Source organism: Sturnira hondurensis, unplaced genomic scaffold (assembly GCF_014824575.4).
Source record: "Sturnira hondurensis isolate 20B ecotype Veracruz unplaced genomic scaffold, ASM1482457v3 Scaffold0018728, whole genome shotgun sequence".
Classification (NCBI taxonomy): Eukaryota; Metazoa; Chordata; class Mammalia; order Chiroptera; family Phyllostomidae; genus Sturnira; species Sturnira hondurensis.
Genome location: NW_028091359.1, coordinates 17,951,956 through 17,965,124, shown reverse-complemented (window position 1 = coordinate 17,965,124; position 13,169 = coordinate 17,951,956). Strand labels below are relative to the sequence as shown.

Here is a 13,169-nt window from a genome sequence, read left to right as displayed (position 1 = left end):
ATACGTGGTTATATGGTCAAAGTCAGTCTCTGTCGAGTGGGTCTGTCATTTCTAAACAAAATTTAACTTTTTTTCTGCAGTACCAATAGAATAAAATATATGTTGAGATCTTAGAAAGGCAGTGTGGGCACCAAGAGGGAGCTTCGGGTCCCTCCCCAAATGTCCACCTACTTGCCCACTGGGTAGACAGAACATTGCTCACTGTGAAATGCAGTTGGGTGACCAGCTCCCTGTCCCACGGTCAGAGCAGATTGGTGCCCTGAGCCCCCTCCGTGAGAACTTTCAGAGCTGATTGTTTCTCTGAGAATCAAGGGGCCGGACAGTCCCTGTCCCCTCGCAGTCAATCAGTCTTTCTCTTCCGGCTAATTTTAGGCATCACTCAGTTCTGCAGCGACGTGAAGGAGATGCTGGGCTTCAGCCCTGGGTGGTTTTGGAAGATCTGCTGGGTGGCCGTCAGCCCCCTGTTTCTCCTGGTGAGTTGCCCTTTCCCTTCTCCTTCTGGCCCTGGAGGAAGATCCACTCAAACACTATAAAAGATAAATTTCATAGAAGTATAACATACACGCAGAAAAGAGTGCAAACCCATGAAATTTTATAAATAGAACAGTTTTGTACCCAAAATGAAACTAAGAAACAAAAAGCACAACAGAAGCCCCTCTGTGTCCCCCTTAGTCACTGCCCCTGTCCTTGCCACGGTTAACCACTCTTCTGACTTCTGACACCATAACGACTGGGCTTGAGTCACCTTATTGCTTACTCTCCTATTCAGTGATAATGATAAATAACATTTATTGAACATTAAGTGCCAGGTCGGACTCGGTGTAAAACTTAATCCTCACAGAGTTCTATGGAGTAGTATAGTTCTAATACACTGTTTTACAGTTAAGGAAATTGAGGCTTAGAGATGTTAAGTAAAGGGCCCCAGGTCACATGACACGAACCTTTGAAGGCCCAGGAAAAATTCACTGCACTGCTCAGGGCAGGGTCCTAGTGATAAGCCCCAGTCGGTTTTCTTAAAGACTCCTCATGCAAAGGCCCTCAAGCGTGACCTGAATCAGAAGTAGAATCCATTTACTGCCAGAGGACCTGGGTGAGAAAGTTCAGCTTCGAGGGGGGCCCGTCCACCCAGCTGTGTTCAGTGTTTCATTGCTGCATGTGCCCCTGCGTTCCCTCCTGGTGTCCTCCTGAGGGACGTGTTTGCCCAAAGATGGAAACACCCTGCTAACATCCCAAGTGCACTCGGAGACAGCCTGGGGTGAAGTGATGCTGTGCACACCAGCAGGGACCATGTCCTGTCCTTCCATGTATCTGTGCTTTCATTTTTATGGGGGCGGGGGGCTTGCCTGTTTGATCTTTGAGAGCCAGAAACTTCATCAGACGTCCCCCCGTCTAGCTGCAGCCCGTGAGGAGTGTCGGGCCGTCCCTGTGCCTTGGATCGTCTCTGCCTTTCGCACCCAGCTGTGCCTTCCCCCTTTTTGAAAGCAGCCCTTTTTGTGATCCGTTTGACTTTCTCAGGGCAGCCCTTTATTTTTTGTACTTTTTATAGCACACGTTAGTCTACGAGATGAGTGGTAGGCTCACCTTGCCTTGGCAATGCTGCACGTGCCTCCCCAGAATTCCTCCCTGACTTGCTTCCCTTCCCCAGGACTGCGGAGGGTTCCAAAACCAAAGCCAGCCCGAGCCCAGGAAGCCTCAGGGCCCAGTGCTATGGTGGGGGTGCTGCACTCCAGCGTCCCCCCAAATCTCGGCCCAGTAGTTCCTTATTACCTTGTCAACCCCCTGTTGCTTTTAGATAAATTAAAAGCATATATATTTTGAAGTCCAGAAATTTTAGTTGTTTTCAATGAGCGGGTTGGTCTGAATCACCTAGCCTGCCATTATTAGAAGCAGAAGCCCTGATGTAAATGGGTTATTAATTCATATTATTACCAGTGCTTCTTGGTAATCTACTTAAATCCTTTCATGTGTTTTTCAAAGGAAGGAGAGACACACTGGATTAGTTCCTTGCGGGAAGAAGTCCTGTTTGTCACCCTCACACACGGGCTGAAATTCAGGAGAGGCACCCAAGGCACTCAGTGTGGGCATCAAATTTAAGGGGGAGCCCAAAATCTCAGTAATCAAGAGAAATGCTATTTTATTGCAATGTTTTAAAAACCAAATTAATGCAGAAAATATTCCTGATGAACGAGGCATCAACATTTTAAACAGGGACAGGATCTGACGCTGTAACTCGCCCACCTTACCCGACTTGGGCCCTGTCAGAGTCTCTCTTTTTACCACGTTGCACTCAAATATTATTTGTCTCGGTTACGGAAGTTTTGCCTCCCACCCCCTGGGAAGTGTTGGGCCTGGGCCGAGTGCCTCACAGGTCTCACCCCAGTCCTGGCTCCAGGCCTTTACTATTTTCATTTCTGTGAACTGCTGCTTGCCTGGCAGACTGGGTGAACTCTTGCTGTGCAGTCAGTGCGGTTTGGTGCCCAGCAAAACCCAGGCACAGGTCTGGGTTCACGCACATCACTCATGATTCTTGTGATGTTCGCTTTACTCACTTCCCCTAAAGGCAAGTGCTCCAGGGCACGCTGTAGAGGGGTGAGTCTGTCTTCCACTTCTGGGTTTACTTAACAGATGCCCTGCTCTGGGCTTTTTATGGCTGCTTTAGGTAAACAATGAGTAGCCTACTAAAAATATTCTTTTTCACTGAAGCCAAGTTACAGAAAAAGAAAATATTGTATATGAGCAAGGAGAGGCTGGGGCACGCAAAGGGGTGCCTGATGCAACCCTTACCGGCCTTGATGAGAGCCTGGGGCCTCCGTGAATTGCGTCGGGTTTCACGCCCAGCATCAGGATGAGAGGCAGGGATGGCTCCTAACCAGACTCCTCTTTTCTCTGTTCCCAAACTATCTTCCTTGGTAGTCGGTATGGGAGTGAGGAGAGTAAGTCCAGAGAGAGGGCTGTGGTTGGCCGGGCCCCCTGGACTTAGGGTAATACTGCTCAGAAGATGGATATGTGCTTAACAGTGTCCCATTTTATTACCTGCAGACAAAGAAAAAAAAGATATAAATAGATGTTTAACCACACAAATAATTTACATTACTGTCTTCTTCATGACCATGAAATAAAATTAAATTAAATCAAGAGCAATAACTGTTTCAGTGCAGTGGTTACTAGGCAAAAATCAATATTCACGCTCTCTCTGGAAACCCAACTGAAAGAAGAAAACTCATAAACTGAGTGTTGGGAGCACACTGTGGAATTTTTCTTGGTCAAAATTTTCACTGAATATTCGAGTAAACAATATAGTAAACTGCTTTTCCCTTCCTTTTCCTTTCATTACGAGGGCCTGTGGCAGGCCATCGTTCCTTGCTGAGCTGCCTCGTGGCACAGCCGTCCTTGTTGAAACCCCAGGCCAAGGTGCTTAATGGAGAGAGCGGAGGGCCTAGGGAAGGGAACAGAAGGAACACACGCCCCCAGCCTTCCTCAGGTCTTGAGAACCTTACTCTCTCTCCTGGTCTTAGGTACCTTCCCTCTGACAAAAAACAATCACAGCTCAGGGATGCAGGCGGAAATGAAAGCATAGCAGAGAGAAATAGGAAGTCCTAGGCCGGTCAGGGGCAGGGGTGAGGGCCCCCCCACTCCCACATCTGATAAGTGGGGCCCAAACCACTTCTGATGGATGCCAATCCCTCCCCCTTTGCCCTGAAGAGGGTGCTGTGACTTCTTTAAATAGCATTCTGAAGTCATTGCATCCCCACTGCAGAAGTTGAGGTAGGAGGTAGGGAGGAGAACTCAAAATAAGCATCTGGCTATTTTATTTTTTCCAGATAATCAGGCACAGAAATCAGTGAATTTTGTGTGCCAGAGTTGAATTTAAGATATGTCACATTTTGGGAATTTCCCAGAAGTATCTTAGCTTTACATTTGGTGTTCATGATATCAGAACTGTCTCGAGCTGCTCAGACATGGTTAAGATTTCTGATGTTTCTTGGAATTTCCGTTTTAGTTCATCATTTGCAGTTTTTTGATGAGCCCGCCACAGCTGCGATTTTTCCAGTACACGTATCCTCACTGGAGTGTCATCCTGGGTTACTGCATAGGGACCTCGTCTTTCATCTGCATCCCCACCTACATCACGTACCGGCTGCTCGTCACTCCGGGGACACTGAAGGAAGTAGGTGCTAGTGTGTGTGTGCATGTGTGCGTGTCTTCAGACTGCTCATTGTTTTGGGAGAAAAGGGGTCTCTTGTTATGTTCTTTTCACAGGAGATAAAAGTCCACCACATGAAACTACCTTATATACTTCTAGAACATACACCATGGAGATCTCTACAGGCTGTCACTGTCATCTTAAGGCATTTCCCATAACCCTCTAGCACAGCGGCGAAGGAGCAAGCTGGTCATCTGGGAGTGTGGGGTGTGCGTAGCATCCCAAACTTACCAGATCACTAACTCATCGACTCGGTGGTGCCTGGGCTCCTGCACAAATCTTGATCTAAGTGGAGGTTATGGTGGAAAATGTCCATGGTCATCTTTCTAACAGCAGTGTAACGAGGGTTATTTTGAAAATCACCCTGAAATAGGGTGTTGCAATAATACAGTTTTAGCTCAAGCCATTGGAGTAGAAAATCAAGGTGCTATTATAGCAAGACTCATTTCAGCAATGAATAATGGGGTATAAAAATTTTAATAACAGAAACTTACAATTTGTGTTAAATTTTGCATTTTTCAAAGCATCCTCATGGACATGACCCCATTTTGTTATCAAGATACCTCATGAGTGGATGGGCAGGTATTGTTGCAGACACAGCCACTGAGGATGGGAATGATGCTGTTCCAAGCGTCCTTATCTCGGTGACTGGCCCAAGGACACGCAGTACAGGGAGGCTTCGAATCCAAGTCTGCTGATTCCTGGGCCAATGCCCTTTCGCTTTAGGTGCCATTTCCCTTTTGTTCTCAGTTTCCATTAGTGGTTTATTAGTGTAGCAGTTGGTGCTAGAAGTTAGGGAGAGATGAGTTGCCATTTTAAAAAATCCACACACAAGGACGTATTTATTGATTTTGGAGAGAGACAGATCGACCGACACAATGGTGTGAGAGAGAAACAACATTGATGGGTTGCCTCCTGTATGCGTCCTGACTGGGGATTGAACCCATGATCTTTTGGTGTACAGGATGACACTCCAACCAACGGAGCCCCCTGGCCAGGGCGAGTTGCCATTTTTTATGCTACGTTGCTAGAATTAGTAGTTCAGGTCACTTAAAAGTATGTGAGTGGGCACTTTTGTAGAGGACTTATTCAAAAGGGAAGAATGGTATTTTGGAAAAGCTAGAAGGAACCGTACTCTCTAATGACCTGTGAATTGAGATGGGCTGGTCTGTGGACTTCTAGAAGCAAAACTCAAACATGAGACCAACACACTCATCTTTTTTTTTTAGATTTATTTATTTATTTATCTTTTAGAGGGGAAGGGAAGGAGAGAGGGAGAGAAATATCAATGTATGGTTGCCTCTCATGGGTCCCCTGCTGGGAACTGGCCTGCAGCCCAGGCATGTGCCCTGACTGGGAATCAAACTGTGATACTCTGATTCACGGGCCTGCACTCAATCCACTGAGCTACACCAGCCAGGGCTCCAACACACTCATCTTCCTACAACATTTTGTAAGAGACGTGAAGCAATAAAATGTGAGATAATGGAGCATCAGCTTTTCCTGAGAACTGAGTTCATTTCTTTCTCCAGACAGGAAAACTGAATGCTGGGTGAACAGAATCTGCAAGGAGTTACTAATTTCCCACACCCAAACCAGTCCTGTCACCACCTCATTCATCCCAAAGGGCCTCGAACTCTGAGTTGCCTGAAACACATGCTCAGACCTCGAGTCATTGAATTTTCTTCAGGTTGTCCTTTATGGCAGTCAGGATGGCCCATGGGCTCTACCGTCACCAATCGGGAGGCCAAGGTCACGGGTAGGAACTGAGATTAATAAATGTCAGTATTCTTTGGTCACAGACTGCACCTCAAATCATGGTCATTTTTCTTGCAAATTCCGCTTTCTGGCCATGAGGATATACCACACAAAGGCGCATCACTAACAGCTCAGATCCATTAGTAACTGCGGTCAGGCTGATTGTGGGGCCATCACGATACAGCCAGCCAAGGAAGACAAGGAGGGGATGGCAATTGGTCAGCTGGTCAGCTATGGCAATTGCTCGCCGTCCCTGGGCTGCAGTGTCTTCATCTTTAAGATGTGTTGTTGGACTGGGTTAACATTTCCCAAATGTTAACGTAGTGTGAAGGGCGGTAGTTCCATGGAATAGCAACAGGCAGTGCTGCTGGAAGAAAAGTTTATGTAGTCAAAAAGTTTTGGAGAATGGTGGATTAAGCAAGTCAGATATGTTTCTTTACTGTGGCACTTCTCAAAAGCCTTAATATGCCCGTGTGTGTGCTTAATCTCCGACAGGGTTAAAACAGGCCATGTTTTCTGCCAAGAACATCAAGGGACTGTAATTCTTCAGGAATACCATACTTGCTGGTCTGTAACATGCTAGGAGGGAGGGAGGCCTCACATGAAAGTTGGATAAGGTTAAAAAAAAAGACTGAAAGAAAGGCCAATTTCTTAACCCTTTGGGCCCTGGCCACACAAGGTTGGAGTTTGGGGAGTGAGCTGCCACTTGCCACCTGTGATTCGGAGGGTATCCTATGCACTTGCGGCCTGGAAGTCTCAATTCAGGTCCTTCACAGAATTCCCTGGTACTCTGCACAAAGATCCAGGTCCCTAGCAAGCAACTGTCCAGCAGTGATCCATTTCTCAGATTATCATCTTGCAGGAGGCCAGGGCTGGCAAATTTTAAGAGCAATGATAGTTGGGCAACTGAAATGCAGCCAAAATGTGAAAACGAAGGGGGAACCAGCAGGCAGAGGGGCAGCAGAATGGGTGGGTGGGGGCCGGGGCACAAAAGCCAAGTAAGTGTTCTATTTTACAATGTGGTACATCGTGGACCCTGCCTCCACCGCACGCCTTAGCGCTCTCTTCTTCTCAACACTTAGACTAGTTACTTAGAGTGCTGTGAGTCCAGTTCCCAATTAGCAAGATGTAATTCTGTGTAATCAGCTCTCATAGTCTATCTAATCAGCTTACATAGCTCTGTGTGATCAGGTTACACATTCGTCTGTGGGGAAGGATGGTTTGTGAAATGTTGCATTCTACGACTTACACAGGTCAACTCCTTTTACATGGCTTTCCAGTGTGAATGTGCAGTGTTTGAATACTAAGGCCACCAGAAACACAACATGTAAACTTTTGTGAATTTCATTAACTATGAGAATGGAACTTTTTGAATTCCACAGGCCCTGTGCCTTATAGAAGAACGAACTTCCAGAACGAGGAACTAAAAAGGGACTAACGTGCTTTTCCAATCCAAAATAAAAAGAGCACTTCTTAGAGCTTCACCTAAAATCAGTGAATCAAAAGATACGTTCAGATCCAATTTTGCCTGCTTACCACACAGACAGACTTTGCCATCCAGGACCTTACAAAGCAACTTAAAGATTTTTCTAAGCCTCTGCAGTGCCGCTGCTTTTCCTTCTCAGCATCCCGGAATTGCTTCATGTCACCTTGGTGCTTTTATGAGGCGGACTGTGCGTTTCATACACAATCCCAAGCATATTTCAGATCTGTCTTAACACGTCTGTGCGCCTCAGCTGTTTCTAATGTAAAAATTTTCACCCTTCTCCCTGTGATGAGATCAGGAGTGATTTCAATGCTCACATCTTTTTAAATGTAATTATGTGATGATTTGCACCCTTGTATGAACTCACAATGCACCTCAACAGGTGGATTCATTAAGCTGGTAATCCTGGCTCTTCCGTAGCTGATGACACCAGGCACTGTCCCTGTAGTGTGTATGCAGGCTGAGGGGAGGGTGCCAGGGGAGGGTCCTTCTGCTCCCCAAGCCCTATTGGCCACGGGAAACCTCCTCCTTCCAGAGGAACACATGAGTTTTCCCAGCTCATCGGAGGCATGTGATAGGCCAGCAGAGGTTCTATTGAAGGTTCCTCATTTTCTCCCATTAGTGATACAATGACTTGCATAATTAGTTTAGAGATGCTTATGGTTCCTGAATATTAAATTTTAATTCACACTTGAGAATGAATTGGTAATTCTTAAGGAAAGTCAATAAGACAATTCCAATTTAATGCTATTAATGCTATTTAAGCTTTTAATATTAATGTTGAAATACTTTTTCAATATTGTTAAATTATAAGAATGTTTGTAACACCCCATTTTCTTCCCAACAGCGTATTATTAAAAGTATCACTCCAGAAACACCAACAGAAATTCCCTGTGGGGACATCCGCTTGAATGCCGTCTAAAACCTTCAACCAGAGGAAAGCGGCTCCCCAGACCTCCTCCTCCAGTTCTGACAAGTCACGCCTCGCCTTCGCCCTGTCAGCAAGTTTGCAGCCAAGCCTGACAATGGAAAGGCCGTCTTCACAGGGACAGAGTCCCCAAAGACTATGGTGCCCAGACTCCTAAGGCTCCCAGCCACGTCTTTCTGTGAAATCTCCTGGACGTTTACCATGGTAGACTCTGATGCAGCTGAACTGGACTAGTTTGGATGTGTGAGCATGTGTATGGAGGTGATGAAAACCACCATATCGTCGGTTAGGATTAGATTTAGAATCAAGTCTGTGAACATCTCCTGTATCATTTCTCATGATGATCATTGGTATCTGACATGTTTCCTTCTAAATTTTTCATTGTTCATGGATGCATAAACTGTGTAGGAAAAAACAGGGATGCTGTCTTGCTAGCCACATATTTTCCTGGTAGCATAGAATTCTGTAGCCGGATCTACTACGACTCTATAACGCATGTGCTGCTGTGGAGTCAGGAGGGAAGGTGTAAGAAACATGTGTACATGTGAGTATATGTGTGTACCGTTTCAGTGTACGCTTATCTTTATTCCAATACTTTGAGTCTATTATAAACTATATGAATTTCTCCTAATTTTCTTACATTAATCAATTCTACCTACTCAAATGTGTATGTATGTTATTATTTGAAAAGTAGAATTAGTACAACGTGCTCTGCCACCTTCTCCTTTTCCAGGGACACTACCTGCGCCCACACACACCTTGCCTGTGAGTCAGCCGTTAGCATTTACTGAACTTTATTCTCATCTTCCAGTCTCTCTGCTAAACATTTAGTATAGTGTTCTACAGGCAAAACTAAACTTCATTTCATTAGTCACTGTGGCTTGACCATGAACTACTTTGAAGGTGGATATTGACAAATGCATCTTCAGTGTTCAGTTGGCCGACTTAAGCTCTGTAGACTTCAAATAGCTTGAGTCTGACAGTGGAGGTCACTTTGCTTTGTGAAGGAGGAATCCAATTCTCATATACAAGGTACATAGATTTGGAACCCTGACCTAAGCCAAGGTCATCCTCAATTAGAAAGTGATTGGAGAGTCTAGGGTAGCCTTAAATGAACACTCCTCCCACCCCCAGCCCCTTGACCCTTCCTGGTTGACTGCCAGAACTGTGAGCCCTCCAGATAATTTTTAAGACTGAGTCTAAGTAAGGCTGATGGGAGAAGGGTCAGTTAAATGAATAATCTTTCAAGTTCCATATATAGTTTTTAATACAAATCAAGTAAATTTGACCTTCAGTGGCTTATGGCTCTCAGATGCATAGTCAGAGAAGCAAATTTTACCTAGTGTGAGATTTCCTTATCAGAATCTTAAGGGGGGATAAAGTCTAGTCAATGATAAAACAACTCACTTATCTAGTTCCATATCACTTCAGTCCTGTATAGAAATCAAATTCAATTCTAACAACCTTATAGAAAGAAGATTCATATAATAGAGGTCTGGTTTTATTTGTTTATAGTTCTTCCTCCCGTGGCCTCCTTCCCGCAGCAATCTTCCCCGGCCTTCTTGTATTCCCCCTACATCCTTGTTTCTTATTCTTTGCTTTTTCCAGCAGGATTTTTTTCTCCTTACAGAGGATAGTGGCTGAGTTTCCAAAATATTACAGAAAAAGAGGAGGGGGATTGAAAAATATTCTATACTGACCTGCCTTCATTATCTTCCCTCTTTTATTCCTTCTTGCTTCCTCATTTCCATTCTCTTTGCTTTCTAACATGCATACAGGTTATATGAGGGGCAGCATAATCAATGTCAATGGCTTTGCAAATTTTAAAACTTGGTCTGGATATGGATCCTCATCATCCCATACATACTTATTCTCCAAAGATATTTCTTAAAAATCACCTTTCCAAACAGAATTTAAGAACAAAAAACAGAATTAGATTTTTGCCAATACAGGTATTAAGGGGATTATATACTTGTTTTAAAAGTTTTTCAAACTTCACTAGACTTAAAAAAAAAAGACCCTAAATATCTGTTCTGCATAGTTTGCATTTACCAGGCTCCTGTTTATCAATACTACACGGGCTTTTTAAAAGATTTCACTTATTTATTTTTAGAGAGAGATGGCGGGACAGAGAGAGAAACATCGATGTGGGACAGAAACATTGATTATTTGCCTCTCACAGGCTCCCAAATAGGGACCTGACCCTCAACCCAGGCATGTGCCGTGACCCAGAGTCAAACTGGAGACCTTCTGGCTTGCAGGACCACACCCAACCCACTGAGCCACACCAGTCAGGGATACATGGGTTTTTTTCCTTCTCTTTTTAAAGAAAGACTTCAGAGTAAGTAGACGGACTTTAAAATAATCTTCTAAGACTTTTACACCTAATGTAGCATTTACATAAAAGTAAAAATAAAAGTAGAATTGAGTTGTAAAGTTACTTAAGTACTGAAGTTAATTTTTTTCTGTTTTTGTTAGTAAGAAATGGACAAGACACAAGACAAAGGAGTGGGGGTGATTCACCTGATTGAGGTTGTTTCCTATGTTGATGTGCAATGAAGTGCAAAGGATTAAATTCCCTTCCAGAAAACATATAACCCATTTACAACTCAGGCCATTTGTTACTCAGAATATAAATAACTCATAACCTAAACTCATTGCCATAGCTGCCCCATCCAGAGATGGATGCAAAGAGCCTGACAAATCCAAAGTCAATAGAATAGCTCCCAAATCAAAGAATGAAATCTCAAAATAAGGCGAGAAGTTACTCTGTGAGATGAGTCACTCCCTCTCCAGCCTTTTTTTTACTAAACTGGTTAATTCGGTGTCACCAATCTCAAAATTTAAGTGTATGAGTTTCCACCCAACTCACATGCCCATCCCACCCCTTAAAAGGAAGATTCTTGCCCTGGCTGGTGTAGCTCAGTGGATTGAGCGCGGGCCTGCGAACCACACGATCACAGTTAGATTCCCAGTCAGGGCACCTGCCTGGGTTGCAGACCAGTTCCCAGCAGGGGACTCACAAGAGGCAACCATACACTGATATTTCTCTCCTTCTCTCCCTTCCTCTCTAAAGATAAACAAATAAAATCTTCTAAAAATAGGAAGATTCTTCTCTACAATTAGAATTGTATTCTTTCTGATAAGCAGGAAAGACTGACCTGATTTTTCTATCTGTTCTGTAACTGTTTTGGAGTTCACTGCCAAAGCCCAGGTTAAAACTATGTAATGCAATAGCACTTAACCGTGTTCTCAGACATCGTAGACAATGCTGTCACCCAATGGCACCAGCCAAGCCTGGTTCCTTTCTCAGCATGTCTCACTACTCATAAGTCAATGGCTGGTGCTTAAGATACCACTAAACACAGCAGTAATCAGAGGGCATTTTCACCATCTCCCCCTCCTTTCCTCGGTCAGGGACCCGTGGAGAAGAGGAGCAGTAGGTTCCTCACAGAAACTATGCTACAACCTATCATCCCCATCGGTGATGTAATAAAAGCAAAACAGTCATATGCTTAGTGGGAAGAAGTTGTATATTTTAAAGCCATCATGGAGGTCACACATTTAAAATGCAAGGAGACTTACAAAAGAGGCTCTAAAATTGGTGACACCAAATTAATTAATTAATTAAATTAGGAAGGTGAGTTTAGATAATACTTGCTTGAGAAGCATGTTAGAAAATGAAATTTATAAATCCAAATACTGTGAAAAAAGAATGTTAAGACCAGGAATATCCCTCTGCTGTAGAATGCTTTTCTGGTCTCCTTGAAATAGTCTGAATTTTTCCTTCAGAGAATATCAGAGATAGGTCAATGATATTTATTAAAATTTGTTGTTTAGTGGTTTAGTTCCATGGAAGGACTATTTTAAAGCTCTAATTTTTAAAATACTTTCGTAGTATCACCCTTTTCCCTCATTGCTTAACGTTCTCTAAATTTTAATGAGAGAACAGCATTTGAATGTTGAAATAGCTACATTAGAGGCAGAAACACAAACCTGTTGACCAATCAAATTTCTCTGCTCTTATTAGGATCTGGAAATTTCTAAAGAAAGATGAACTTAAGTTTTATTTCCTTTACTAGAATAAAATAACACTTTCTATTGGTTTAGTAGGCAATTCCCACTCTGAACAAGATAAGTATTTTAGGATGAGATTGTAAATATGTCTGTCCCTTTGTTCCACATAGTTACAATCTATTCAGTATTATTCCGACATTATGTTTCAAAACAACTAACCTTTCAAGAGTAGAGTCTTTTTTGGGAAATGACAACATACTTCAATTGGAATTTCAGGTGGTATTTATCTGACCAACACATCACAAGATGTACATCAAACTGCTGCCCTACCACAAATGCAAGTTTTTGAGGAGGATTTAACATCGAAATTTCCATAGAGCATTTGCTAACTTTACAAAAAGGCATTTTGAAAGATTTTTTTATTCAAACTCTAGTATTAGAGATATATCTTTAGAAAAATTGACATGGAAAATGCATACTTTATAAGATAAAATTGGGGACTTTAAAAAAGAATTTGCAGTTATTTCTCCAATGGCATTTAAAATATGATTTGATCTACAACTTTTCAGGATACTTTGAGTTATACAATGAAGTGCTTCAAATTCTAGATTATGGTCAATCAAATCATATACATGGCATTTCTTTTCCCTCATCTTACTTCTTTCACAATACTTAGCTAAGAATAAGTATTGTATTTTGCCATGCATAATGCACACCCACATTTTTGGCTCAAACTTTCAGGGAAAAAAATCCTTTAATTTTTAATTCAATTTTTA

General features: G+C 43.1%; 1 protein-coding gene across 1 annotated transcript in view; it reads left to right on the top strand.

Annotated features, from left to right (window-relative positions):
- SLC6A4 (solute carrier family 6 member 4) overlaps positions 1–9,007 on the top strand; it is a 41,663-nt gene extending 32,656 nt beyond the window's left edge. Inside the window, exons 12-14 of the mRNA XM_037070277.1 lie at positions 373–473; positions 4,001–4,168; positions 8,296–9,007. Of these exons, the coding sequence (XP_036926172.1) occupies positions 373–473; positions 4,001–4,168; positions 8,296–8,370 (344 nt within the window). The 3' untranslated portion in view covers positions 8,371–9,007. The remainder of the gene's footprint in view (positions 1–372; positions 474–4,000; positions 4,169–8,295) is intronic.
- Positions 9,008–13,169: the final 4,162 nt, after the last annotated feature.